Source organism: Egretta garzetta, unplaced genomic scaffold (assembly GCF_000687185.1).
Source record: "Egretta garzetta isolate BGI_Z169 unplaced genomic scaffold, ASM68718v1 scaffold340, whole genome shotgun sequence".
NCBI classification, from domain to species: Eukaryota; Metazoa; Chordata; class Aves; order Pelecaniformes; family Ardeidae; genus Egretta; species Egretta garzetta.
In genome coordinates, this window is record NW_009258377.1 from 1,675,222 (window position 1) to 1,701,374 (window position 26,153).

The following is a 26,153-nucleotide window of genomic DNA, read 5'->3' on the forward strand; positions in this document are numbered from 1 at the left end:
GAAAGAGTTAAAGGTAGATTTGATACATGTACACAAACAGTTGAACTCCAGGAAAAAGAATAACAATATTTCTTCTTAGCTAATGATGTCTTTAATCATACATTCTTTTGTCCTGGTGAAGAAGCAGACAGGGAAATCATGTGGTTTGAGGTATACTTTATGGCCAAGAAAGGTGGAATTTTGAAAGCTGCAGTTTTTGTGACAGAATTTTTGGACAGGCTGTAGTTCATCCCAGTCACAATACGTGCTTGAGAACAGTAGAGGGTTGTGACTGTATTTGTGGAGACTTATGTCTGGCTCCGCCTGCATGCAGAAGTGACTCATAGCATCCTGAAAATGTAGGAAAATGCAGTTAGAAGAAATGGACTTCAGGTAGGAGAGTAGCAACAAGCACAAAAATGCTTGGAAGAGACTGCAGGACCACCTGGAAGACTCTGTGGAGAGCGTGGGAGGAAAGATAAAGTGTGGAAAATGCACTTGGCCTATATGACGTACAATATTTGGAGAAAAGTGCTTTAATAGCTGCCAGCAATACAACCCTTTTTGTAAGACAGCAAAGCTGAGATCAGGAAGCGAGCATGAGATTACGGCACAGGAGGTCGCTGATCTCCAGCAAGGAGCTCTACAATGATGTTGTCTCTGGATAGTGAGCTGCTCTGGATAGTGAGCAGTGGTGTGGAGGAGACACAGAGAGGCAAAAAGGGTAAACTGGATTCTGCTGGTAAATATTCTATTTTAAAAGGAAGAAAACTACAATTTCCCACAGTACCTAGGTAGCCTTTATGAAGAGTTTATCTTGAGTTTTTGTGCATGCCTTGCGCGTTACTTTTTTCATGAAATCATCTGATTCGTGGATTATGCCAGTGAAATCGTACTCAAATCCTTCCCAGTACTCTACAGCTTCTGATTTTGGGGAAAGTGAATTGCTGGATAAGGTGTTGAGTATAAAGATACAGCAGTTTCTAGGGTATGGTTATCCTGAAGAATTTGAAAGAGAGCTCTCTTGGCTTATGTATTTTGGTTTACGTAAGCATGTTGTAGTTACTGTGAATAACGGAGCCAATGTTTTGATGTAAAACCATGACTTATCTCAAATATATGAAGGATTCCTGCATTTACCAAAAACTTAAAAGGGAAGTCTGGTAATTACCAGTGCTGCCAACAGGAGAATTTGGAAAGCGTATAAAAATGTGAGGAGTTTGTCAAAAGAATAGGTGGAGACAAAGGAAAGAGCCCAAGAATAAAGAATTTCACAAATGGATTCTATCGACCAGGTGTTACCAGTTTTCTTGGAAGAAAAATTGTGGGAATGTTATTGCTGTGAAGCTGATTGTTCCCTGTGTCAATAGTGTCTGTTCCCTGATGAGAGTAGATTTTTTTTTTTCTTTCAACAAATCTGGGTATTACCTTTGTTCTTAACTTCTTTTTATTTAAATATTTTGGCTTGTGGATAATAAGCTAAATGCATATGCTTATACATGCTAAAAATAAAAACGTCCTGATGGTGAATTGCTCTTTATATATCATAATGTAGCTTTGTTAAAAAGCTTTCAATCAAAATATGATAGGACTTGCTAGATCTGAGCTTGCAAAATCCCAGAAATTTTAAGTTTGTCCCAGATAATTTGAACTGGATGATGTGTTGAAAAATGGGATTTAATGGTAACTGTGTGGAAGCTGCTACTCTTCCCCCTTAGCTTGTAGACTCTTCCTAGTGAGGCTTTTTTTTCCACAAAATACAGAGCTAGACCTTTTATTTTAGCTTGCCGAAGGTGGCTGATCAAAGTAAATATGAAAAGAATGACTTGGCTCCATCAAAGGCACCAAGGCCTCAGAAATTTGGAAATTCAGTTTACACCTGTTGATAGGACACACATAGGTGACACTAAGTTTGAAGAACAGACTTCTATGAGAAACAGAAAGCAACTGATGTTATGTCTTCTGAGAAAGGATACGTGAAGGCAAAGCCCCTAAAATCCCATTGGAAATTAGAGATATTCATAGTCATACAATAACAGCAACTGGGGTAGAAGCTGAAGAGACTTTTGGGGATTTGTACTGAATTTTCTTAAGGAGTTTTGTATGGCATATACTCATATGTTTTCTAGCATTTTAACATCAGTTATTTCTTAATGGCATCATAAAATATCTGTTTTCAAGAGAGGAGAGGTAAAGATAATGCCGTTTTGAAAAAGCAGGAGAGCATTAGAATGAAGTGGCTTGGACACAAAAGCAGTTTTGAGTATGTGGACCCAGTGTTACTTGTAGTTACAGTAAACCTTTATTGTTACGTTCTGTTTAATATAACAGACACAACACAAATCTTACCTGAACAAGATGTATTTTCCAGTAATGCTGTTTTTTTCTATTGTGAAATACGCTTTCTTAACGAGCAGGCTATTCAGTACATTCAGTTCATTTTGTGAACTCTCGACATGTTCATGGCTATTTAAACACTGCTCTGGGGACACTTGGCATCTATTAGCATTGTCACGGGCGTTTCTCGTGAAGCACATCACGAATACCGTACAAAAAGCTCAAAGCATGGATGTGAATAAATACTAAGTACTTCTGCAGATCAGACCAGCGCTGCACACAAACAAGCTGTTGTACTTCCAAATGAAGTGACAGAAGATGTTTCTGCTCCTCCTGCTGTGCCAATACCCGCTGGCATTCCTCACAGCTGAAATGCATAGGTGACTCTGTGTTCACCCTGTTAGTAAAGTTAGTGAGTTTTAATCACTTGCAGCAGTTTTTTTTAAAGTCAAGTTGTTAGAGTATGCGGTTTCATGTTATATTTAACCTAGCCTATTTGCATTTGCCTCACACCAGGACTGGCATTACTATGATCCTGCAATTAAATACTTTAGAAGACTTGAATTTTTTTTTTGTTATTATGGATTATTTATGGATTAGTCCATAAACAGCCTTCCTGTGGGTTTGAACCAGGCACTGGTACAGAGGAAGCACAGAAGTGTGGTTGGAGAGGAAAGTAATGCTTCCTCAGAGGGTATCCATCAACCATGTTGTAAAAAATGTGGTCGTGTTTTCACTTAACACTTTAGACCAATGTAATTTGGCTTAGCTTCAGAAAGATCTAATCTCCTTCATTCCAAGCGATTAGATCCTGCCCCTTCTTTTGTGTCATTTCAAGTTTTGACTGGCATACACTGATCAGGGATAAACTACTGGGGGAAAAACTTGGCTATGTTAGGATAGTTCCCACCTTGACATATGAACAGAATCAAATATCTAACCTTACATATATTGGAAGAGCACTAAATTATCTTCTTCATGTGTACACAACTTTTCCATATGGGTTTGTTCTCTTAAAAAGTTAATTTAAATTAATTCATTCTTGGGGTGTTGAGCACGGCACAGAAAACAGTAAAGACTTCGCAAAAACTTGATATGCTTTATTAAGAATACTAAATGTTGATTTCTTTTTGAATAAATATTTTTTATTTATTTGTAGGTTTTCACTGCTTCTTCTTAACCTGGAAGAATATTACTTTGAACAGCACACCGCTAATCATATTATAAATAAAGGTTGCAGAGATGAAAGGTACAAAACTCTTACAGACATTCATTTACTGGACTCATTCCAGTCTCATGTGTCTCTAACACATACACAACTACTTTCTCTTTTATTGTTCCTTTTAGAAAATTCAGAGGCTCTCTCAAAATCTGTTCAAAGTCAATCATTTTTGAACCTGATGACAATATCCAACCCATTATCAAGGTAACCAGTGCAAACTAACAATTTCTTGGTAACGTAAGATTCTCTTTAGAAAGCTTTTAAGGAGTATGTATTTTTATAACTTGCTGCAGATACCACTGAGAGACTGCATTAGTATAAAAGCCCCAGAAGATAATGAAGCAAATAACCCTTTCACACGGTACGTGAATTTGAGTTACTGTATATATGTACTTAACTCCTTTTAAAGCTGAAATGCCCATCTCTTCAAATACCTTCTTTACATTCTAGGGACACATCGGGAGGGATTTCTGTTGTATGTACCCAGGTAAGACCTGAATATAACAGATTCTTGATGTATAAACGAGAGAGGTTACATTCTTTAATGGTGTCTTTCTTGAAGCTGAAGTCTTAGTGTGGGGGGGTTAACTGGAAACAAAACTAATTAGTGTCAAAACCTTAGCATTGGTGTGAAGCTGTTGATGCTGAAAATGACAAACTGTTAATGATTTCATTAAGTCATTAATTTGATAAAGTGAACTTTTTGCACTGTGCATTTTGTAATGGAGCTTAGGGCAATTCTAGAATTGAATGAAAAAGGAGAATAGACTGAAATTAAACTGCTGGAGAAGTTTGTGGACTATGTTACTGTAATTGATACATTTAATTTCATTTTGAAACTGCTTCTGTGTAGCCAAGGTTTCTGGTTTTGGCAGTTTTTTGTGTATTGAGTGTTTTTAGAAAAGGTATTTCTAACTGTTCCATGTGATTGTTCCTCCATACATCATTACTATATTTTCTGAAGACCAAATGATTATCAAAACATCTCATAGGAAAGAAGATTTAACTTTTAAAATGACAACTGTGGTTAGCACCCCCGTTTCCCTGCCCCTCCCACACATACCTTGCCCGTCATCCCCCTGGCTCTGGGCAAATGTTCTGCAATAGTTGGGCAGCATGATAAATGCTGGTATTTTGTATAAAAGGCATGGGGACTTCTGAGTCTGAGGTAATCGCTAGTTGTACTTATGACAAATCATGATCTAATGATAAATATTTTTTCTAAGTAGAATTTTTGCCATGTAGGAAACTGCATGTAGCAAATAATTGGAACATCTTAAACACTTTTGCCTTTTCATGCTCAAAAAAAATTGCTAATGCATAGTTGGATAAGAAGCTTTGCTTTATGTAACAGGCAACTTAGAAACTAATGGCTATAAACCACAGCAAATGGAAATAATAATTGGAGATTATTTCCATGTTTTTTCTCAAGACAAAATGGGGGAAAAATCCTCCAAAATAGGAAATGAACACAGTATACTAAAGTTTTTACTTTGCTTACTTTTTTTTTACTTGTGTTGTCTACTTTTTCATGCAATTTGGGGCTCTCTGTGTAGAAAAATGTTTAATTATCCTGCAGAAGAGCAATCTGAGTGTAAAGCAGGTGTGTCTTACTCTGATTTTTATTCTCCTGTGGCCTGATTCAGGTCTGTACATGCTAATGTCAGATGAAAGGCACTAATTGCCATTATTTTTTAATGTAGCCCTTAGAGAGGCACACTGAGCTTGTAAGCTTCTAAGCATACTGCTCACTTTCTTCTGGCTGGACGGTGCTGTGAGTGGTCATGTGGTGAAAGCCGGCTCTGTCAGCCGGTGGGAAGGCTGTATGTGCCAGCCAGAATGCTTCTGGCTAGAGAATGGTACAGCATCTGTTCTTGCAAGTTTAATATTTGCTCTTGGTTTGAGGCTGCTGCCACAATGCCTTGGAGTGTAGACCTGCAGGTATGCTAGCTGTAGGAAGCAAACCCAGGGCACTGGAAAAGGGCCAAGTCTCTTGGGCCATGGAGTAGAAGACAGTTGGTAGTGCAGTCCAGTGTGTTTTGTGCAGTTCAGAACCAATCCCAGGTCTTACACTCGGGCCTGAGATTTAGCAAGTTTGAGCCTTCCCTGCAAACAGAGCAAAAGCACAACTTATTTCTGGCTTGCCTTCTTTCAGGCAGCAGATAGCAAGGTGATATATACAAACCAATGTGCTAGCAGTCAAGCCTTTCTATAGGAGTTGTGAGAATGTTCTGAAGAAGGAGAGTAGTTTCATCTGGGCTTGGGGGAGGGAAGATCCTCTCAGATGTGAGAATAGCATCAGAGAAACAAAACTGTTCAAAACCATGCTGTGGATGAGAAAGGAAATCTGGTCTTCATGGTGGTTGGAACCAGAAGCTAAATGTTTGGCAGTGGAAGAAGGGCTTCATTCAAGAAGGTTTACACAGTAGTTCATGTTGTGAGTTTCCCTTGTGGGGCAATTCGCATCAGGACAGAACCCTAAAGGCATGAGCCACCCGAACAAAAGAGGGGGAAGATCCTTCCATTGAAGGGAATTAGAAGGATGGCTGTGCATATTGGCTTTAATGTTGCAACTCCTTGAAGGTCATTTGATTAGAATAAAAACCCACTAATAAACTACATAAGCAAGTAAGCCTCTCAACTAAATTGGACACTTGCCCCTCTTGCAGTTAGCTCCTGTAAAAGGTCATTGTTTTTCTGCAGTTTATCTGGGATAGCTAAAGCAGGATATTGCAACCCAGTGTTTTGCTTGCTTAAACAGTGTTCTTATCTTTGTCTTTATCAGTAGTTCTGATTTATTATTTTTTAAGTACTGGAACTGTAACATCTCTTACTCTTTCAGGTTTTTCTCATTAAAGAAAGAAACATTATTGCACCCTATAAAACAGTAAGAGTAAGTATGGGGTTTTTTTCTGTTCTTAGAAAGCTAATGTTTTGCAAGGATTTATGTTCTCATTTCTGAAAGAGTAAGGTAATTGTAATTTGAGGAATATGACAATAAAGCTTAAAAAAAAAGTAATTATGCATATTGATAAAACAAGTGTCTGAATTCTTCCGTAATGGGTTTGTGATATTTCTTGGCGGACATACTGCAGACTTGATGCTTGGCATTTACCTTGATTTGCAGCTCTGTGGGCTCAACAGCCAGAGCTGTCAGCTGGCTGCTAGTATTCAGTGGACACTGCATCCTGGCTAAGTGGCTTCTCCTCAGTTCTGCTCACACCTGAGATGAGAGATTGCTAATTGATATTTCTCAGCTGAGTGCTTCACAGTTCAAAGAAATGGCAGATAAAGCCACTCACAGCAGAAATTGGAGCTTACTTCTGGTTGCTTTCTGCTGATGGGGTGGGCCTGCTCTGGTTCTGACTCTGGAAGCTTCAAGGCATGGCAGTAAGGGTTTTTCACCTGGAATGTGAGATGGGTTAAGACACAAACACAAAATGAAAAATGCAGTCATTAAACACGATATTTGCCGAAGAATTGAAACAGACAGCATTATTCTTCTCAACATAGTTGTTCAAGTAAGAAATTTCAAGAATGATGGAGTCCATAAATTTGTGTTACTGTAATGAACAGCAGAGGCAAGAGTTGATCTCTGTTCTCTCAACAGCTGCTTTGGGCTGGTTTTGTGATTAGATCTGTGTCTAAACTAGGATTTTTAAATTTTTTTTGTTTGTTTGCTTTATGCCGTTCTTCATATGTTAAACTTGTTTTCTAGTCTTTCTATTTTCTGTTTTGCCTCCATGTGCAAGATTTATTAAGTATCATACAAATATCTTATCACATTGCCAACACAGTGAAAAAGAAAAGAAACAAAAGGGGTGCTTGGAAGGCTTTTCACTTTATTTTCTCCTAAGTCAAGATTCATTCATACCTAAAACACTCCTGACGGTTAACTATTACAATTTACTTCACAAAAGTGCAGCTATGTTTCTGCATATTAAAACAAGAAATCTAGTTTGCCTTCAATTGTTTCAGAGTTTTTTCTGTTGCTGCTAAATATCTTCTACTTGAATCATTGCCAGTTCCAGGTGCATCACTGAGTACTGGAATTTGGTAGTACATTTTACTTTCCATGTCTTGCATTGATTGTTTCAGATCAATTACAAAATACTGAGTTATTGTCTCTGCATATGTCTGGAGAGCTACAGAGAGAACTGCTCACAAAAGCTTTTACTTTGTTGGCTGTAAGCAATCCTTGTAGACCATCCACTAGAATTTCTGAGAGCCGTGCTTTTCCTGTTGAAGGAAAATGATGCTCTGTGTGAAATGCTACGAGGCTTTTATCAAAATTGCTACTGAATTTCTTGTCTCCCTTTACTCCAGCTCTATTTGCTTCCTGAAGCATGCTTTCCTCTTGGATTGCTGTCAGTTCAGCTCGGTTCACATACATTACAATGAAGATCATCCAGATTTCCATGTTGTCTTTCCTTCAGTCTTAAATTAATCTGACTGTATCCACTGATCAATGTCTTGATGTAGTCTTACTGATCACCTTTTTTTTTTTTTTGACTAGCCCTAAAAATTACAAAACCCTACAGAAATGTGTTGATGCAGTTTTACACTACGTTCAGGGGTCATCAAGGGATCCTATGACCTTTGCTAAATATGAGTTATGTGTAAGAGTTATATCAGTTGATCCATGCACGTACCTTTAATATACTTATGTCAAAACCAGAAATATGTGCTATGAAATGACACTTAAAGCTGGGAAAACATTGTGGGGGAAAAAATAATATGCCACATACACATGGGTGATGTGTTAGCGAGGTTTTTCTAAATGACTAGTCAAAACAGGTTGTGATTGGATTTGGTATCTTTTCAGCTCAAAACTATTTAAGTAGAGTAGACTGTTAACTTTTATAGCCTAGTCTTTAAAGATTTGTTGGGCTTGTAGCTTTTGTCTAAAAGATATACAGTAACTGTTTAAATGTAATATGTCATTCACTAGTTCTATGTTTACATGTGTTTACCTGATATTAAAATAGAGCAGGTACTAGTTCTACATTTACAGATGCTTACATTGTATTAATTGTTTACTTCAAAGCTAATATGTTACATTGTATTAAATAATGGACTAAATACTTGCACAAAGAGCTCACTACAGGGAAGATATATTTGTAAAGAAAAAATCAGGTTTAATGTCTGCCTTTTAGAATGTTTCAGGTATACTGCAGCCTTTGATAGCATACTTTGACCAGGCTTTAGAGTATTTTGATTTTAGTTTTAACTTTTTTTCACCTAGCTTTATTTTAAACTCAGTTGTAGTAAATGTACTTTCGGTTTTAGGGTAGAACAGAACACTTATTCCAACTTGATGTTGCTGGGAAACTAGGAGATGTTGTGCAAACTCTGCATCAGGTATGTGGTTATTTGATATCACTACACACTTCATCACAGCATCTTTTTTATGACAATTAATGAAGAGCTTTCTTTAAATATTTTTCTCAAGATGGAATTCTTGGAGTATCTGTTTTTAAAATGTAGCAGATGAAGAAAGCATCTAGTTCTGACAGCTGTTGTAAGCTAACCATATTAGCTTTTACTATGCAGGGTGGTAGTATATAGACAAGGTAATAACATGACAGTAACAATGAAGAAACATGTCTTGCTTTAGAAAGAAATAATAATAGCTCTTTTAGTACTCTGTCACCAAGAATGCTAAAGCCCCCCCAGTTTCTATTGACTTCTGAGCTGTGTGGGAGATCTCTGTGCTATTTCACTTAAAGCTCGTTGTTCTTTAGCTTTACAGGGCTTCTTGTCTGGATAAGATGGGAGATCAAGCTGCTATGGTAAGTATCTGATTATTTCTGATAATCACTGTTTAATAATGAAATTCTAATTGCATTTAAATCATAGACCATATTAACTTTTTTTCCCTCCACATTAGATAACTGCTATATTGCAGTCGCGCTTGGCTAGAACTTCATTTGATAAAAACAGGTATCTTTCTAATCACTTTATACTGGGAAATTATTTTCAGCTTGTTGGTTGATTAGTCTACTGCATCAGTATTTAATAGGTGCTAGTTTGGGACAGCATAAGTTCTGTAATTCAAAGAGTACCTTTGTATTCTGAACCATCTGGAATAGAGAATGGGAAATTCTGTGTTGTGAAGATGAACGTGTTACTTTTTTTTTTTTTATCTCTCCAAACTGTTCTGTTTATCTGTGAATTTGTTGCAAATTGGGCATCAGTATATGCCAAATAAAACTCTGTATAGAAGCTTACTGCTCTGAGAGTGGTGTGGAACATAGCAACTTTCCTTTCTGGAGTGCCTGTTGAAGTAGAGGTCTCAACAGAGAACTTTCTTCATGTCTCAGATAGGCTTAGTGAAGTCCCCATTATGATGTCCCAAGGTTGTAAGCTAACCTGAAACCTTTCTAAAGAATTTAAGGGTAGCTCTGCCTAAGTAAGAACTGGAGGTAAACTTACTCCCTTTCTTCACTTGTAGATTTCAAAGCATTTCTGAAACGCTGCATATGGAATGTAAAGCAGAAATGGTGACACCACTGGTGACTAATCCAGGGCATGTGTGTGTTACTGATGCTAACTTGTACTTCCAGCCTCTTAATGGATATCCTGTAAGTGCCTCATAGATGGTCTTGCATATGATGTGAGCACGCTGCCCCTCTAGTGGACAGTTTTCATTTTCTGTATTATTCCTCTTGAATGCACATGGAGCACATCTCCAGGAAGACTCTATTTTCACTTATAATCAGAAGCTTCTTAGTTTTACTTTGATCCGTGCTGCTCTGTTGCATTCAGCGGATCTCTACTTCTGAGGCTTTACTCTGTGCTAACTTGCTTTTAAGGTTGACCTACTAACATAGCACAAAATTTCCTTTGCTCATTCTCTATTAATATTTAAAGATCACTTTTTGTAACATTTCATGAAGATAAATTTCTTAATCTTGCTCTGTAATTCTGTTCCTACCTAGTGAGAGCTTAATACACTCTTAATTTATATTGGAAAATCTTAGTTAGGTTTTCTATTAAGCTGATAATTTATTTCTCTAGAGGAAAACTGAGTGCATGTTGCAGATTACTGCTTTGGAACTTTGTCACAGAAATAGCAGCCATAGTCTTAGCAGGCCACTGCTATATACACTAAATACACTAAAAGTATGTCCAGACAAGGAAAATGTGTTTCACAGCTGATGACAAAATGCCATTCAATTTCCATCCACCAGATGCCACCATTGGCAAACAGTTTGCCCAGCAGCCCTATGGCTTCCTTATTTTCAATACAGTTTCTTGTGTTCTGCTCCTGTCTTGCATGATTATTGTAACTGGCAACAGACTCTGGTGATAATACACTATTCTTTATTTATTCTTAAACCGCTTTGCTACTCAGACAAGAACCAACAGGAAAGACAAGCTTCCTCTTTTTAACATAACTACTCAGCACCACTGTACCACTGCTAAATGACATGGATGGATTTTTTCATATTGCTAGTGTCTCTTGTCAAGAGAAACTTGAGATTGACTAGAGAGGTTAATGTAGAAGAACATATACCATCTGGAATGTCTCCATCTTTTCTTCCCCCTCCCTCACCCCCCACAGAAACCAGTAGTACAAATAACACTGCAAAATGTGCGTCGTATCTATAAAAGAAGACATGGCCTAATGCCACTGGTAAGCACAAATACATTTTTTTTTTTTTGTCTTGCTGTATATATAGTTTCTTAAAATGACCAGCTGAAACTGTGTGCATCATTAGGGAAAAGCTACATGTTTTTAAAAACTCTGGATTAAGTCATGAACAGCACTCAAAGATCCTTTCTGGGTTTTAGTTCCCTGTGTTGTCAAAAAGATGAAAACAGGAAGAGCAAACTGTCAAGAATGAAAAATTTCTTTCATAAGCAATCAATGTAGAGGAAGGGGTGGAGGGAATACCTCCGGGGAGCGATCCATTCCATTTATCTCAAACACCTATCTTGGGATGGAATGAATTGCTCTCTCCTGGTGTATTTTCACTCTGGATTGATTCATGGAGGGAGCTTGGTCACTGGTTCAGGTTGAGACTAATGTGGAGTGATGAGTCCTGCTGTACATGACTGAGGGATGATGAGAGTGCTGCAGTGGAACCTCAGTTGTATGCTTTCAGTGTTGGCACTGAAATTTCAGTCTTGAACAAAATTTTTGTCTCAAAACACATTTAAACTAAACAGACATTTAACTCTTTGCCTCACTCCATTCACTTAGGACAAAAAAGTATATTACCTGTGCTTAATCAATCCAGACAGAGCCAGTCTATGGACAGCTGTGAAGCTATTTGCTCAGTTGGGTGTAAAATGAATGCTTTTATGATTGGAAATTCGTGGGCCAAACTGCTACCGAGTTGAGAGTCTTAACTTTTAGATATTAGTAACTGGAATATTCTGTTAAAAACCATGAATATTACAGCTTGTCAGTAATTGCTCTCATTTACTTTTTTCCCCCCTTAACTTCTAAGGGTCTTGAAGTATTTTGCACAGAAAACGATCTCTGTTCCGACATCTACTTGAAATTCTACAACTATCAAGATCGAGATGAGCTCTATTTCCTTATTGCAACATATATAGGTTTGCAGTATTAATTTATTAATGTAGTCCATAGTACCTTGTGAGGGGAAATATGTCTGGGTTTTACTCTGTTGATTTGTGGGAAGAATAAAAAGAATAAACAGATGTATTAGCCCTAAAAATTCTTGATAGAAGTAAGCAAAGTTCAGAATGAATGTTGTGAAATTGCATATATTCTGTTTGTGTTTTAAGAGCTAAGTATGAAAGCTGAGATAGCATTATTAAGGTGAAACTAATTCTATTGATTTACAACTTGATATGCACTGTTTAACCCACACACACACAAAAAAAACCCCAAACCAAACAAACAAATGAAACAAAGAAAAACAACAAAAAACCCACAAAATGCTTCATCTTCAAAGCAAAGGGTAAATAAGATCCACTCAGCTAAACTGTGTTTTGCTTAAAGAATATAGGCTGACTTTTGTGGGTGGATCCCCTGGCCCCCGCTTAAGTCCAAGTAAAAATCTTATTGAGAAAGTTCCTGTAATGGATGGATTTCCAGTGCACACATAAATACCCAAACTTTCCTGAGACTTAGCAGTGGTTGATGATGATTACCATTCTGAAACAGTTAAATTCTTATTTCTATTCAATCTTGTATGCAGTAATTCCTGGAAAGCGACATGTATATTTTGCAGATCATGAACAGAAACTTTCTGAAAGGCTAGCGTGTATCCTGGAAGAATCAGGAGAAAAAGCTAACAGTTTTTCTGTAATGCTATTACAACTGAAACTCATGTTTACTGCCAATAATTAAAGTGTTTTTGTAAATTTCATACCATTTTGTTACTGTACCAGAGCTCTAGTTTTAATGAATTTGTTTAAATATCAGTTGACATTTTCCCCACTTCACAAAGCAAAGTGAAAAGGCCACAAAGGAACAATCACTTCCCCGAGAATTGTTTTAGTCTTCTAGATTTTTCCTTTTGAAAAGGAAATGGATTCTGACATGTTTTTCTCTCTTACTGAAATAACTGCATGCTGTTACCCTGCTTCAGACTTTGTTTTCTGGATCACTTTCGTAAGATGAAATTTCAAGGTGCAGATGAAGATTATGATGTTGTTGTTGCTGGAGTTTAGAAATAGAAAAAGGGTGAGCCATTTCTTTCTCTAAAGGTGTTTGTAGCACCTCAGTAGCTGTCCCTGACAGCAGAAGATCCTCTCTTTGAAGGTGCTAACGCTTTTTACTTATAGAATGTAAGGTACTAAGCTGAAGAGAGGGTCGGAATATGTTTTTTTAGCCTATGCTGATCTAAAATAGAGGCCTGCCATATCCTAATCTGAATTCCTTTCCTTCTATTTAATAATTGTAGTGTTAATATTTGAATAATTTGATGTTCCATTGAAGTCCTAATTCTTTAGCTTTGTGTTGTAGTTTTCAGCAGCAAATGGTGGTAAAAGGTATTTAAAGACTTTAAAGTAGGAGGAAGAGTGGCCTGTAACACAGATACAGTAAAACAAGCATGCAGAAGTGAGCAGTATAGTGCTTTGTATGGCAAGGATGTGATTTCACTGTGATGACTTGATGATTGGATGGGTTCTGGCCACTTTGGCATGGTTGCAGTCCTTCAGTTCTGCTATTTCAGGCACTTGCTAAGGTGCTGTAAATGGAATCAATTGAAGGAACAATAAAAAAAAAAAAATTAAACATGCCCCCTGTGCAAAACTACCTGCAGCCCTTCCATTTCTCTTGATAAATCTGCCACACACAGCGCAGATTAAGATAACAAAGAAACTTCTTTAATTTCATTTTAAGGTGGAGGAACAGAATGAAATAAATATTTCTAGGTCATTTTGTTGTCCAGCAGCATACCTTTGTATTATAGCTATTGAGTAGAGAGTAGTGCGGTTTTGAATTTCTTGAGCCCCTGCTTAATGCTTCCGACAGAAGCTCCGGGCGCATAATTTCTACTTTCTTGAGTGGTGGTCAAGTTTTTATCTTCCTCTAGTCTCTCTGTTTCAGTGGTTCTGAAACTGAATCCTATTTATATACATATATGACTTCTTTCCATTAGTCATTGTTACTGAGCATCCTTGGTTGTCCAGTAGGGAAACATATTTAATTTTTTTTCTTGACTCTAGAACTACTAGAAATTTGAAAACTTAAAGGTTGCCTGATTGCCAAGAGAGCTGTTCATGGTCTGCAAATATTTTTCTATACCTCCATAAATGTTCAAGTTCTTTCCCATCGACTGTTTTTATGTTTGGTTTCAGCACTCCTCTGCATGACGTTGTTGAATGCAGCTTAGGCCTGTTTGAACAGATCTTAAAAAATGTATAAAGTATGATAGCTATTGAAACATGAAGTTACCACTTAATTCTGACTTGCTCTTTTAAACGACTATGCCTTTAATTATTTTATACTACCTTGCATAATGTTAATCACAGTATAATTTGGGGGTGGAATTCCAAACCTCAAAACTCATATTAATGTTTTCTTTTATTTTAGAAAATCATGTAACAGAGCATACGGCTGAAAGTTATATGTTGCAATGGCAGCGAGGACATCTATCAAATTACCAGTATCTTCTTCATCTCAACAATCTGGCTGATAGAAGCTGCAATGATCTTTCCCAATATCCTGTATTTCCCTGGATCATAGCAGACTACTCTAGTTCAGTATTAGGTATGTGTATACAAAAAGACATGTCAGTGCATCATGTCCAACCTGAAATGTCTCGAGGGGTTTTATATATTATATACTGCGTAAAGTTCATGGCTTGTCAAAATGAACCTGGCGTTAGTGATCTTAGATGTTTTCTTGTGCACTTAGCCTTACTCTGGAGTTAGTGGACAAAATACCTTACCTCTTTCTGTTAAATATTTCACTCTTCACATGCAGAAGTATGTCACTTTGAAAATCTGCAGTACTGAGCATTCAAACGCTTTCTGTGACTAAGGGTAAATGTGGAATTTGTCTTGAAAACTTGTCTTTTTGAGGATTGTGTCCCTCTACAAGGACTAGAGTAGGGGATTCATGGTATTTATCAGCACCCACTCAAACGCCCCAATCTGATTGTTTGATGGAACATAATTGTAGCCTGACAGAACAGTTAATGAGTAGGAAAAAGATGATATCAGCTGCTTTTGTGCCTCAGGTAGCAGGACCTGTATTGACTAGGTGATCTTAGTTAAAATAGCTGTCACATGTTTGTAACTACTAGCTCTTAAGCAAGGGGTATGAGATTATGTCTACTTGGAAGGAACATGAGTAGCCATTTACAGTAAGACTTTGTTCTTCTACAGTTAGGGAGCAGAGAAGATTACTGGGGGGGTTCTGTGTTGGTTTTTGTTTGTTGCTGCTCAAGGTTTGGTTTTGGTTTGGTTTTAAATATTGATTAGAGTACATTCCTGTCGAGTAGAATCAATGCATAGAGTCTAACTATGGTTTTTTTAGATCTGACAAAGCCTGAAACATTCCGTGACCTTAGTAAACCAATTGGTGCCCTAAATAAGGAAAGGCTGGATAGATTATTGGTATGTATACCTTGGCTTTTGTGTACTACGCGTTTTGGGCCTTGTAAATACTGGCAATAAGAGGACCTTTGTCAAGAAAGCTTTGGGAATTTTGTAGATATCTAAAATGAACTATAAAGCTTACCAGAAGCAAACTTACCTATAAACATACCACATTTATTTTCAGCTTAATTTCATCAGTACTGATTTTGTCAGTACTAATTTAAAATTATTTGAATCTGTTTCCTCTTACTACTGTTATATATGTATATGCTTTTAAATATTCTACCTCACTTTTAAAATCCCCAAATCCATTTAACTATTGTAACTGCGTTTGTATGGCAGGCACTGAGATACTATAAACATATGGAACTATAAAACTTCAAGACCAATGGATTTAAATGCATCACGTAAAATACATGTATGAATTAAACAGACAAAGTAGTAGAAATCTTAAGTACTTCCGTTTAAGAAAAATGCTGAATTTGAGGGAGAATACTTCAAAGGGAGGAAATCTGCATCCATGGACATCAGAGCACCAACTTGAAATTTCCACATGCAGATAATAATGCACAAACTATTTCCATTTCTCAAAGTAGGCAGCCTTTCTTTTTGTAAGCAAACACATAGTTATAGGCTTATAAAGTCCTCAGTTTCTTGGCTTTTCATTCTTTGTGTAAAATCTTTGTCTCCTATGTAAGTTAATTATTCCAAAATTATTTACAGAACATAACTATAATTGATGTTTTGGAAATTTTATTAGTTCTTAATGAAGCATTAGAAAAAAACTATTGCCAGACTAACTGCATTATGTTGACAAAAAATATTAAATATTTCAAAATCATAAAGCTTCCCAAGGTTATGAAGGGTAAGAACCTGATCAATATTATGCTTTCAATAATAGTAAATAAACTTTTCTTTCTAAGGTCTGTTTCCTCAAACTGTTAGCTGCCTCATACTTACTGCAGTAAAAGTAATTTTATTTTGATTATGATAGGTTTTAGGGATAACACTTAGAAGTTTAAGACAGGAGGGAATCCTCCAGGTTGAATTAGTCAGTATGTTATTCCATACTCTCATTAAACTCCATGTGAAAGACAAAAGGGAAGTCTTTATTTGCGCTCCTTTGGAGTTGACTCACTGCAGTTACATATAAAGTGAGAGAAGAGAAAAAGCTGAAAACCTGTTAATTCTGAGTGATGAGTTATAACAACTTTTTTGCCTTATTGATTTGCGGATCTGATTAAAGCTGCATGTTTATTAGAATTTAGAGCTTGTTTTATCACTAGGGGGGAAAAAAAAATTCAGCGTAGTCCTAATCTTAAAAAAAAAAAGTGTGTATGTGTTCAATGTTGAAGGAAAACAGGAGTGCTGATTTTAAACAGATTTCTCTTTCTTCATATGTTGCAGACACGTTATCAGGAAATGCCAGAGCCTAAGTTCATGTATGGGAGCCATTATTCGTCTCCGGGTTATGTTTTGTTTTATCTCGTTAGAGTTGGTAAGACAGCTTTTACATGCTCTTGGAGCAGACAGTTACTTCCAGAGTGGATGCAGTTTGGAGCAAGCTGATGATTTTCTTTTCTTTCTCCTTAGCTCCAGAATACATGCTCTGTCTGCAGAATGGAAAGTTTGATCATGCTGACAGAATGTTCAACAGGTTTGTTTACATTTTGTCTATAACTAGGTTGGTTTTGTTTTCAAATATGCATCAAGGGAGTGCAAAGCCTTAAATTTTTTATTTTTATTTTTTTTTAACAAATGTGTGATTGGTATGTGTTATCTAGTCTTGCAGAAACGTGGAAAAACTGTTTGGATGGTGCAACAGATTTTAAAGAGGTAAATGGCTGAAAAACGATTCAAATCCTTGTCGGTATCTGTGCTAGGCTTTCTGTTCTCAAGATGCCTCCTGTTGATGTGAGAGTTTTGGGGTGGGTCTGGGGTGTGTTTGGGGGGATCAGGGGATTAAGGCTATTGACTGCATTTTATTAATTCTTTAAAATTTTTAACTTTTTCCTTCTCTGTAATTTCGTGATTGCTTGTCTGTGTCTGCTTTCTGGCTTTTAGTTTAACAGAATTGTCGTTGTGAATGTTACTGGAATAAGTGGGAATTACCAGAGTGGATTAAGGCTGAAAAGATGCAATTTTATGTATTGTCTGCTGGAATCTTGTAAGGATTTGGCTATATTACAACAGTACATCTGGAGAAGTTAAGCTATAGAAGTTTTATCTTATTTTTTTGAGCCTTATAAAACCCATAACTTGTAGAATATGTTGAGAATAATTAACTGCCAGATGGTGGGTACTGTTAAATAATGTTTCTTTGATAAGAGTTTAACATAATGATACTTTAAACAAAAAAAAAAAAAGTCTATAGTTAATGGAATTAAGGTTGGCTAGTGGTGGTCTTTCAGTAATTGACTTAACCTCTGAAACATCATTCTGGTTTTATTCTAGATGTTTTTTTTTCTTGACTCTTACCTGACATCTTTAAAAATAAGAAGGTAGCTATGCAATGAGAGGTCTGAAGATACTCTTAGATATTATGGATCCACATGTCACACATTACATGTCAAAAATATTTATGTTACTCTGAGTTTAGCTCAGAGAATTGCCTTGTAGGTAATCAAGAAGCCTAGAAGTAGTTGGAAGGATAACGGGAGGAAGTTTCCAGTGTTTCTTTAGAAAGCCTGCAAAATTTACTACCCAACTTTAGGGCTTGACATATGAACTTTGATAACTTTCAGTTTTCACTGACTGTATTCTACTTAAGTGATCAAAGCTAAGCTAATCTCAAAACCCCCTTTTTGTTTTTTTCTTTTCTTCCAGTTGATTCCAGAATTTTATGAAAATGATTCTAGTTTTCTAATAAACAGTTTGAAGTTGGACTTGGGGAAAAGGCAGGGTGGAAAGATGGTTGAAGATGTAGAGCTTCCCCCTTGGGCATCAGGTAATCATAGTCAAAGTTCTTGTATTACAAATTAATTCAAGGTTATCTAGATTCCTGGAATGGTGGTGGTTCTCTCAAAAAATGCCCTTTCTATTTTTTTCTGAAGGAATTTTTGCTTTAAAAAACTGACATAATTAACAGTTGCATTTAATTTTTATAGCAAATGTGAGGTTTGGTGAGGGGTGTTGGGGGTTTTTTGTTTCACTGCTTTTTCAAGAAGGAAGAGGAAGAGAGATGGATACCAGTACTGAACCAGATATCTTCTCCTTTAATTAACTTTTGTCTTGGCAGGTCCTGATGACTTTCTTCAGAAGAGCCAAGAGGCTTTAGAAAGTCAGTATGTATCAGAACATCTTCATGAGTGGATTGACATAATATTTGGCTACAAGCAGAAAGGAAGTGAAGCAGTTGCAGCTCACAATGGTACATATACATTTTATAATGCAGAAAAGCTGAAAAAAGAAAAAAAAAAGGATGCTTTAATTAGGCAGGAATGGTAAATAACAGCATATCTGTAATGCCTGATTTGTTTTGAGCATTCATAACTATGCTTTGAATGCTTGATCCTTAAAGGAAATGCAGTTCTTCATCACTGGAAATAGTGTCTTACCTAGTCTATTGCCTTCATGGTGATTTGCATCTTGGAAGATGTACTTAAGATGGTAGGCAAGAAGATTCTAGTACCTAATAAGGAAATGTTCTCTTGGTAAAGGAAGACTAGCAGTTCAGATTTATAGGGTGTTTATTCCAGAAGCCCTGATCCTTTTGAAGGATTACAAGTAACAATGTTGAGATAGTTTGCACTTAACAAGATAGAATAAGTTTAAAAAGAAAACCTTCCTATGACAGTGGGGAGGGAAGGAATAAACACCTCTTCATTTTGGTAGTCAACGCTTTCTAATTCCAGGGAAAGATAATGTGATTTGGTTTTTGGTGGGTTTTTTGTTTGGTTTTTTTTTTTTGTTTTGTTTTAATATGTTTCCCCACATGTCCTTAAATCATGATTGGCTATACTTTAGGTTTGCAGGGTTTGGCATCCAATCATACTGTGACCATAAGTGTCAATTACAGTGTACCAGAGGCTTTGAATGTGGTAAATCAACATTTAAATTATGGCACCTATATTTTTACCTCTCAAATGAAAGCACTTTTTATGCATAATATGCTGCTTCTGCTGCAGTGTGGATTTTTATGAACGTAATGAATTGTAGACACTTGAGTAGATAAGAGAAATGGAAGGGATCTGTGTATGGATGAACATATGTCAAAAGATAAAGTAAGTATTCTTATGCAGAGGCCCCAAAGTAATTCACTGTGTAACTGCTATCCTCATAGCAAATGAACATGTCAATGGGTAGACCTTTATGGTCATTCTTCACTACATTTTGTTACCTGTCTAGAAAATAACCAAAGATCCAGTTATGCAACTGTGCCTCTTCTTTCGTTATTGGGTTTGTGGGGAGTATTTGATGAAGCTTAAATAAGTCATCCTTCCTTTATGAAAGGACTGATTTCTTCTGGAACTTTCTCTGAGTCTCTTAGAAATCCTAAACTTTGGGTGAGAAACCCAGGATTAAAACACAAGATCTCAAACTCTATAGCCTGCTGAAATAGTTTAGTTGCTTAAATATAACCAAGTTGAGTAAAAAATACAACTTTTTTTTTTTTAATAGTAGGTATGCAAGACAAAGAAAATGAGCCTTGTATATCTACACTGTACAAATAATATTTTTTTTCCAGTGTTTCACCCATTAACTTATGAAGGCGGAGTGGATTTAAACAGGTAATTAACAAGAATCAGACTGGTTTTGTTACAGCAGTTAGCTAAATTCCTCGGTATCCCTCCAGGTTCTCTGCTGGCTATTAAAGTGCTCTGTACATGAATGGTGTAGCTCTTCCATCTTAGACTCCCAAATATTCAGAGAACCAGCATCAGGTTCTCAGTTTCAGCATGCATTGAAAGATTGTTACTTGAATGTTTCTTCAGTCTGGCTTTTATGAAATTGCTATTTTTTTATTTAATTGACGAGCATACTGTCATCACACACAAAAAAAATTATGAAACTGTCATATGACTGATCATCACATCTGTGGCAAATCAGTTCTGTTACAATTTGTGATGATCTGTAGTGCTGTAACAACTGCACATGCAGGCCCATGCTTTCAGGGGAGGGGAGGAAAAAAAAAAGTACTTGCCCACTTGGCTTAATTTAAATATCTTGTTTTTGTAAAGTATTATGGACCCCAATGAAAAAGTAGCTCTGCTGACACAAATCTTGGAGTTTGGACAGACACCAAAACAGTTGTTTACAATTCCTCATCCCCGAAGGATAATACCGAAGCTGAAAAGCTTGCCTCGAACATCTAGTCACAGTGTTTCCATAACTGAGTCTCCAGGTAAATGTGTAACAGATAAACTAATGATGTAACAGATTTGTAATGTTGAGAAGTTCGGTACCTTTCTCCCACAGGACCTCATTATACAACTCTCTTGGCCACTTTCCCTGTAAGCCAACTCAAAATAAATCCACGAACTAACTGTTACAGAAAAGCTCACAAGACCAGTTTCAAGTTTGAAAATACAGGCATTGTCCTGCATTTTGCCCTCTGTTCCAGTGGTGTCCTCAGACTGTTCAACCTCTGCTTTTGAAGCTGTGGGAGGACTGTAATCCCTGGCCTTTCATGACACTTCAAAATCAAGCCAATACAACAGCAGCTTCAATGACCATATCTGCAGGCATTCTAAATTATGTAAAGATTTGTTCCGTTCTTGAAAAGGGATGTCTTTGGGGTGATTGATTAGCTTGGTCTAAATAAGCCCTAAGAACTTAAATTAAGCATTCAGGTTTTTTTTCTTTTTCCATGACCTGAGTGAAAATCCATAAAGGAATTATTTTGTTGTCCCTACATACTGCAGAGACAATGTTGACTGAATAACTATCTTCAAGAAAAGGATATGTAATGCCATTGCAGGCTTCTGTTCAGTGAGGAAATTTGGTAATTCCTGTGAAACTATCATACGTTTAGTGGTCTACTATAAAGTGGACTGAATCTGCAGCCCAGGTATCACATGGAAAGGTTTTTCTCAGTTGGTTGTCTTCAATTCACTTACCTTTTGATGTCTTTAATTTTCAAGCAGAGAAGTGAGGATGATGCTACTTAGCATGGCAACCTGTAGCATCCAAATGGCAAGAGTGGCTTTGAAAGTTGTATATGGTGATAATAATATTCATGTGTGTTAAATGGATATAGTGGCATGCTGCTTAAGTCATTAACTCACAGATCAACACTTCCTGTTGGATTTGGCCTTTTTATAGCAATTGACATCTAATTGTCTCAGTGGTTTTGTGTTTGGTTTTTTTTTTTATCCCGTAACTTTTGCAACAGTGCAGTGAAATGAAGTTGTGACATTCTTAACAGGATGCAATAGAGTAATAAAAGCACATGATGAATTGTAGCAGTAGATGGCTTTCCTGGTACTTTTCCATTTGGAAAGCTCTTGACATCTCAATGTAACACCAAAACATCTCTATAGAAAAGTTTTGGGGTTTGGTTTTCTGGAAACTTAATTCTGTAGTCTCCAGTTTAAAACCCCCTGGTTTTGGAAAGAAGATCATATTTTTGACTGTGTAAGACCATGCATTCAAGAAGAGATTTGGAAAAAGGTTAGTGATCTTGTCACTCTCTGCATTAGCCAAAAATTCTTGTTCCTAGAGCAATGCGTGATTTCTGTACTCTCATATTTATGTTTGCAACTTCAGCTACCTAGGTATTTGAAATATGTTTTTTTATTTTCTATTTGTGATAAAACTTTATTGTGGCATTTTACTGCAGTTTCTCCAAATGAAGAATCATTTGAGGATTTGACAGAAGAAAGTATAACACTTGCTTGGAGCAATATCTCCAAACTAAAATTAGATGAGCAGTATAAAATTCACAAAGAGTAGGTACTATTCTTTTCTTTTCAGTCAAAATTGTTCCATTTAATTGGGGGGTGTGGGGGGTGTGGATCTGCTTGTCAACCTGAATGATGGGTTAGGGTTTAAGGTAAGTACTTTTCTTTGTGAGGCAGCTCATTGATTTGATCACACAAGATGAGTGTGAGTACATGATGGGTTATCAGTCCAGAAAAGGTATTTTTCAGCTTGAATCTAAAGCTAAGTTCATTACTATTTTAGTACCTGAAGCAGGTATTGACTACCGTTCTCTAAAACTGTGATACCAGATAAAGACTTTTATTTATTTATTTATTTATTTATAGCTCCAGGAGGACCTAACTTCTTTTTCATCCCATTTGATCTGAAAGGTTAAACCACTTAAGTCCAACTACTGTAAACCTTGAGCTGCTGCTGTAAGAGCAGTTTGCTAAGTCTTCAGCTATAGGTTTTCAGTTAATCCAGGTATGAAACTACTGTTCTGAGGGATTCCTAGGGAGCCACGAGTCAGCAGGGGCACTTCAGGTGAACTTTGAAACTACCTAACGATGAACAGCAGCAGCTATATTTTAAAGAACAGGTTTTCCTTTGGCCCCATCCCTTGTCCTAGTGGCTGGACTAGTAGGAGGATTTCTTACTACCTTGAGTGCAACTACGTTCTTGGTGACTAACCCAATCTAGAAAAGAAACATCCTCCTGTCCAGGAAACAAGGTAATATTTGTAGCGAGAAAGGTCCTCTATTACCTGGTTGTTAGGGTTAGGGAAGCCCTGATCGTGAAAACAGATTACAATTTCAGCTCCTGATTATTATTTTTTTTTTCTGAAGACTGCTGAGAAAAAAATAAAAGCAGGTCTGTATAACAGAATTTTGGCTGTGCAGAATGCTCAGTGCTTCCTAACAACTAACTCCCTGACGTAAGCTATATGACTGAATTTCTAGACTATAGTGACTTTGCCAATGTCAAATTCGAGGAGAAAAGATATGCAAGTCTTGGTTCATGACACTTGAGGTATTCGGTATCTGCTTGTAGGCAGGTTCCTGACTCTTTTTGTAGCTAATTCCAAGTTGGAAAGACTGAATGTGAAACTATTTATCCCCTCACATGGGCATGTCCTTTCTGATGATGATGAAGTTCTCGCAGAACAATATGGGGAACCTGTACTGGTGTTTCACGTATTATATCAAGGTATATTTTTGTCTGTAGGCATATAACATGCCACTGTAGTGCTTTTAATCTTCTTGAATGTCTTGGCTTTTACAGAGATCAAATAACAAATTTCAAGTATAGTCAATTTACAGTGTGGTGGTTAAGTTTCAAAACCTATGAAATCACCTATCAGTTTACTTGTATTAAACAGGGCAATTACTGGAATAGCAGTCACTTGCACCGGGTCTTCTGTTTTCACTACATCCCAGGGTAAGTATTATTGCAGAGGTATTTACTAGAACCTGCAGTGTAAATGCACATTTATGTTTTGTGAACAAAATAGCATGAAACTCTGGAATGTACTTAATATTGAATCCTCTTAATATCTTCACTGAGAGCAAAATGAAAACAACATTAAATGGGACGTTTCTGGAATCATTGAATTCTGGTTTTTTACTGTCGTGAAAGGAGTGGTCCTAATCTTCCGCCGAGTGCAAGATTCTTGTTTTCACTTCATGCTCAATTCCTTCTTACTGTTTGAGAGAATTTCAGTATTCATATGTAAAGGCTACTTCTGTTTGGCTTTTGGATTGTCAACTTTGCAAGCCACCTGGTAGAGAAGTTAGGTTAAATACATATTTCCTGTAATTAAATAGCTTAAGTATTGAATTTGTTAAGTTTTAGATCACTTTGATGTAAGGATTCCAATAATATCTACATCTAGGCTTGGGAAGGTGGTAGCTTCCCCCTTCAGATACCAGAGTTCTCTTAGAGTTTGACGGGCACAGGCGAGTCCATCTGTAACTGGTGCGAAGCAGGCTAGTTCCAGGCTCAAGTCACAACCTCTATAAATGAGTTTCTTAAAGACTATGAGGAATGTATACCTGCTTTTCATAATAAGATATTTGAGTATTCAATCAGGAGCAAAATTACTAGTTTCTATAATATAAAACAGTCCTTTTTATCTTCTGTTTTGTCCATTATCCCCAGATTCAACTTTGAAGATGTTTTCCAAAGAATCAAAAACAATCCAGAGAAGTGTGTCCTTTTCAAACATGGTAGGTTGCTGTCAAAATAAAACAAAGGTCATTGGGAATCTTCTGAAAGCTACTCACAGAAATGTCTGTTAGCATACATCAGTGCCTCTTTTCTTCCCCAGCCTACTCAGTTGTATTGTGTGTGAATAATTTAGTGGAGTGAATTGAGACTCTCTGTCAGGCCTCTGGGGAGACAAAGTGCGTTCTGTGAACATGGGAAGGGAGCATTAAATGGTTGCACTTCTACTTCTGTGCTATTTCCATTCTGAGTTGTCCTGCTATCCAGGGGAGGGCTTGTGGTAGACAGAGATAGTCTGGCATGAGCAGAGGGGTCTTCCTGAACAATCTTGAACTGCCATTGGGACCAGAATCTCAAAGCTTAAATTCCACCCGTGTGCTGACATCCAGCACTGCCTTAGTGCTCCCAAGCGTTTGAAGGTTGTGAGTCAGCCAGCAGAGGAAAGCCAAGCACAGGGAGTGGAATCTATGCTGGGTGAATTTGAGCCACTTTCCTCAATGAGCAATGATCTCAACGAGCTCTGAGGAACTTTTTTTCCTATGCTTCTAAACCAGAACTTGGAAGGAAATTCTGTATTTAATTTTCTGTGCATGAGCAGCGTGGCCAGATCTGGGTCATAGAGATTCACTCTCAATTGTCATCTTCAGAGTCCTCTATTCAGGCAAAACACTAGGATATAGCAGCCTTCTCTGTAGCTTTGACTTTAGAGGGAACAAAAAAGGCAAATGGGTTGCCCAGACAGAAGCCATAGCATGATCTAACAGTTCCCCAAGTAAGCTGCAGGATCAAGACCCTGTGGCCTGCCATGTCACACACTAGCAGGTAAATCTAAATACAATTCCTAATGCTTTAGCCAAGGCAAACTTAGGAATGTTGCTTCTTGGCATTGTAAAAAGGGAGCTCTTCGCCGAATCCTAAACTGAAAGTCAGTTTTTCATGAGGAGGCCTTGTATGCTCTTTTTCTTATTCTTCCTCTCTCTGTAGTTTTAATGCTGATCTGTTGCAGCAATGCTAGAAGCAGTAGTCTTTTAACAGTCCAGCAGCTTACTGGGTTGTTTTTTTTGGTTTTTTTGTTTGTTTGTGTTTTTTTTTTTTTTTTTTTAAGACCATATCTAAAACGTGACCAGTAATGGTACCAGTAGAAGCACTGGGCTGACTTTTTTTTTTCCTTGCTGCTTCCAGTGATGGTGGTGTCACTGAGCAGCTGTCTGTAAAGCATGTTTCTTGTTGAAAATAGTAGGAATTCGTTAGTTACATTTGTTTGAAAGAGCCGAGCTCATAAGGAGCTGTCATGGAGAGCAAACATCAAAGGAAACCTTCATTTTCAGTTTCTGTTAGCTGTTTGTATCTTGAATTGACAGTAGCTTGCAAGTCGAAGAGCTGACCCAGTTTCTCCTGAGTAAAGAATTACATACCATGTCCTTGATACACCAGCATTTTGGAAAATGAGATCCATCAGTTCTGCACGTGTTTCTGAACTTCAGTGCCACCTTTATAT

General features: G+C 37.1%; 1 protein-coding gene across 1 annotated transcript in view; it reads left to right on the forward strand.

Annotated features, from left to right (window-relative positions):
- The first annotated feature begins 2,673 nt into the window (after window positions 1–2,673).
- The window catches only part of NSMAF (neutral sphingomyelinase activation associated factor), a 29,056-nt gene continuing 5,576 nt past the window's right edge, over window positions 2,674–26,153 (forward strand). The window contains exons 1-24 of the mRNA XM_035895710.1: window positions 2,674–2,696; window positions 3,476–3,565; window positions 3,664–3,742; window positions 3,832–3,899; window positions 3,989–4,025; window positions 6,381–6,431; window positions 8,828–8,899; window positions 9,283–9,330; window positions 9,429–9,481; window positions 9,993–10,122; window positions 11,106–11,177; window positions 11,998–12,106; window positions 14,559–14,735; window positions 15,507–15,586; window positions 16,976–17,066; window positions 17,162–17,225; window positions 17,353–17,404; window positions 18,395–18,515; window positions 18,807–18,938; window positions 20,256–20,298; window positions 20,749–20,912; window positions 22,350–22,458; window positions 23,811–23,869; window positions 24,590–24,657. Coding sequence (XP_035751603.1) covers window positions 2,689–2,696; window positions 3,476–3,565; window positions 3,664–3,742; window positions 3,832–3,899; window positions 3,989–4,025; window positions 6,381–6,431; window positions 8,828–8,899; window positions 9,283–9,330; window positions 9,429–9,481; window positions 9,993–10,122; window positions 11,106–11,177; window positions 11,998–12,106; window positions 14,559–14,735; window positions 15,507–15,586; window positions 16,976–17,066; window positions 17,162–17,225; window positions 17,353–17,404; window positions 18,395–18,515; window positions 18,807–18,938; window positions 20,256–20,298; window positions 20,749–20,912; window positions 22,350–22,458; window positions 23,811–23,869; window positions 24,590–24,657 — 1,977 coding nt within the window. The 5' untranslated portion in view covers window positions 2,674–2,688. The remainder of the gene's footprint in view (window positions 2,697–3,475; window positions 3,566–3,663; window positions 3,743–3,831; window positions 3,900–3,988; window positions 4,026–6,380; window positions 6,432–8,827; window positions 8,900–9,282; window positions 9,331–9,428; window positions 9,482–9,992; window positions 10,123–11,105; window positions 11,178–11,997; window positions 12,107–14,558; window positions 14,736–15,506; window positions 15,587–16,975; window positions 17,067–17,161; window positions 17,226–17,352; window positions 17,405–18,394; window positions 18,516–18,806; window positions 18,939–20,255; window positions 20,299–20,748; window positions 20,913–22,349; window positions 22,459–23,810; window positions 23,870–24,589; window positions 24,658–26,153) is intronic.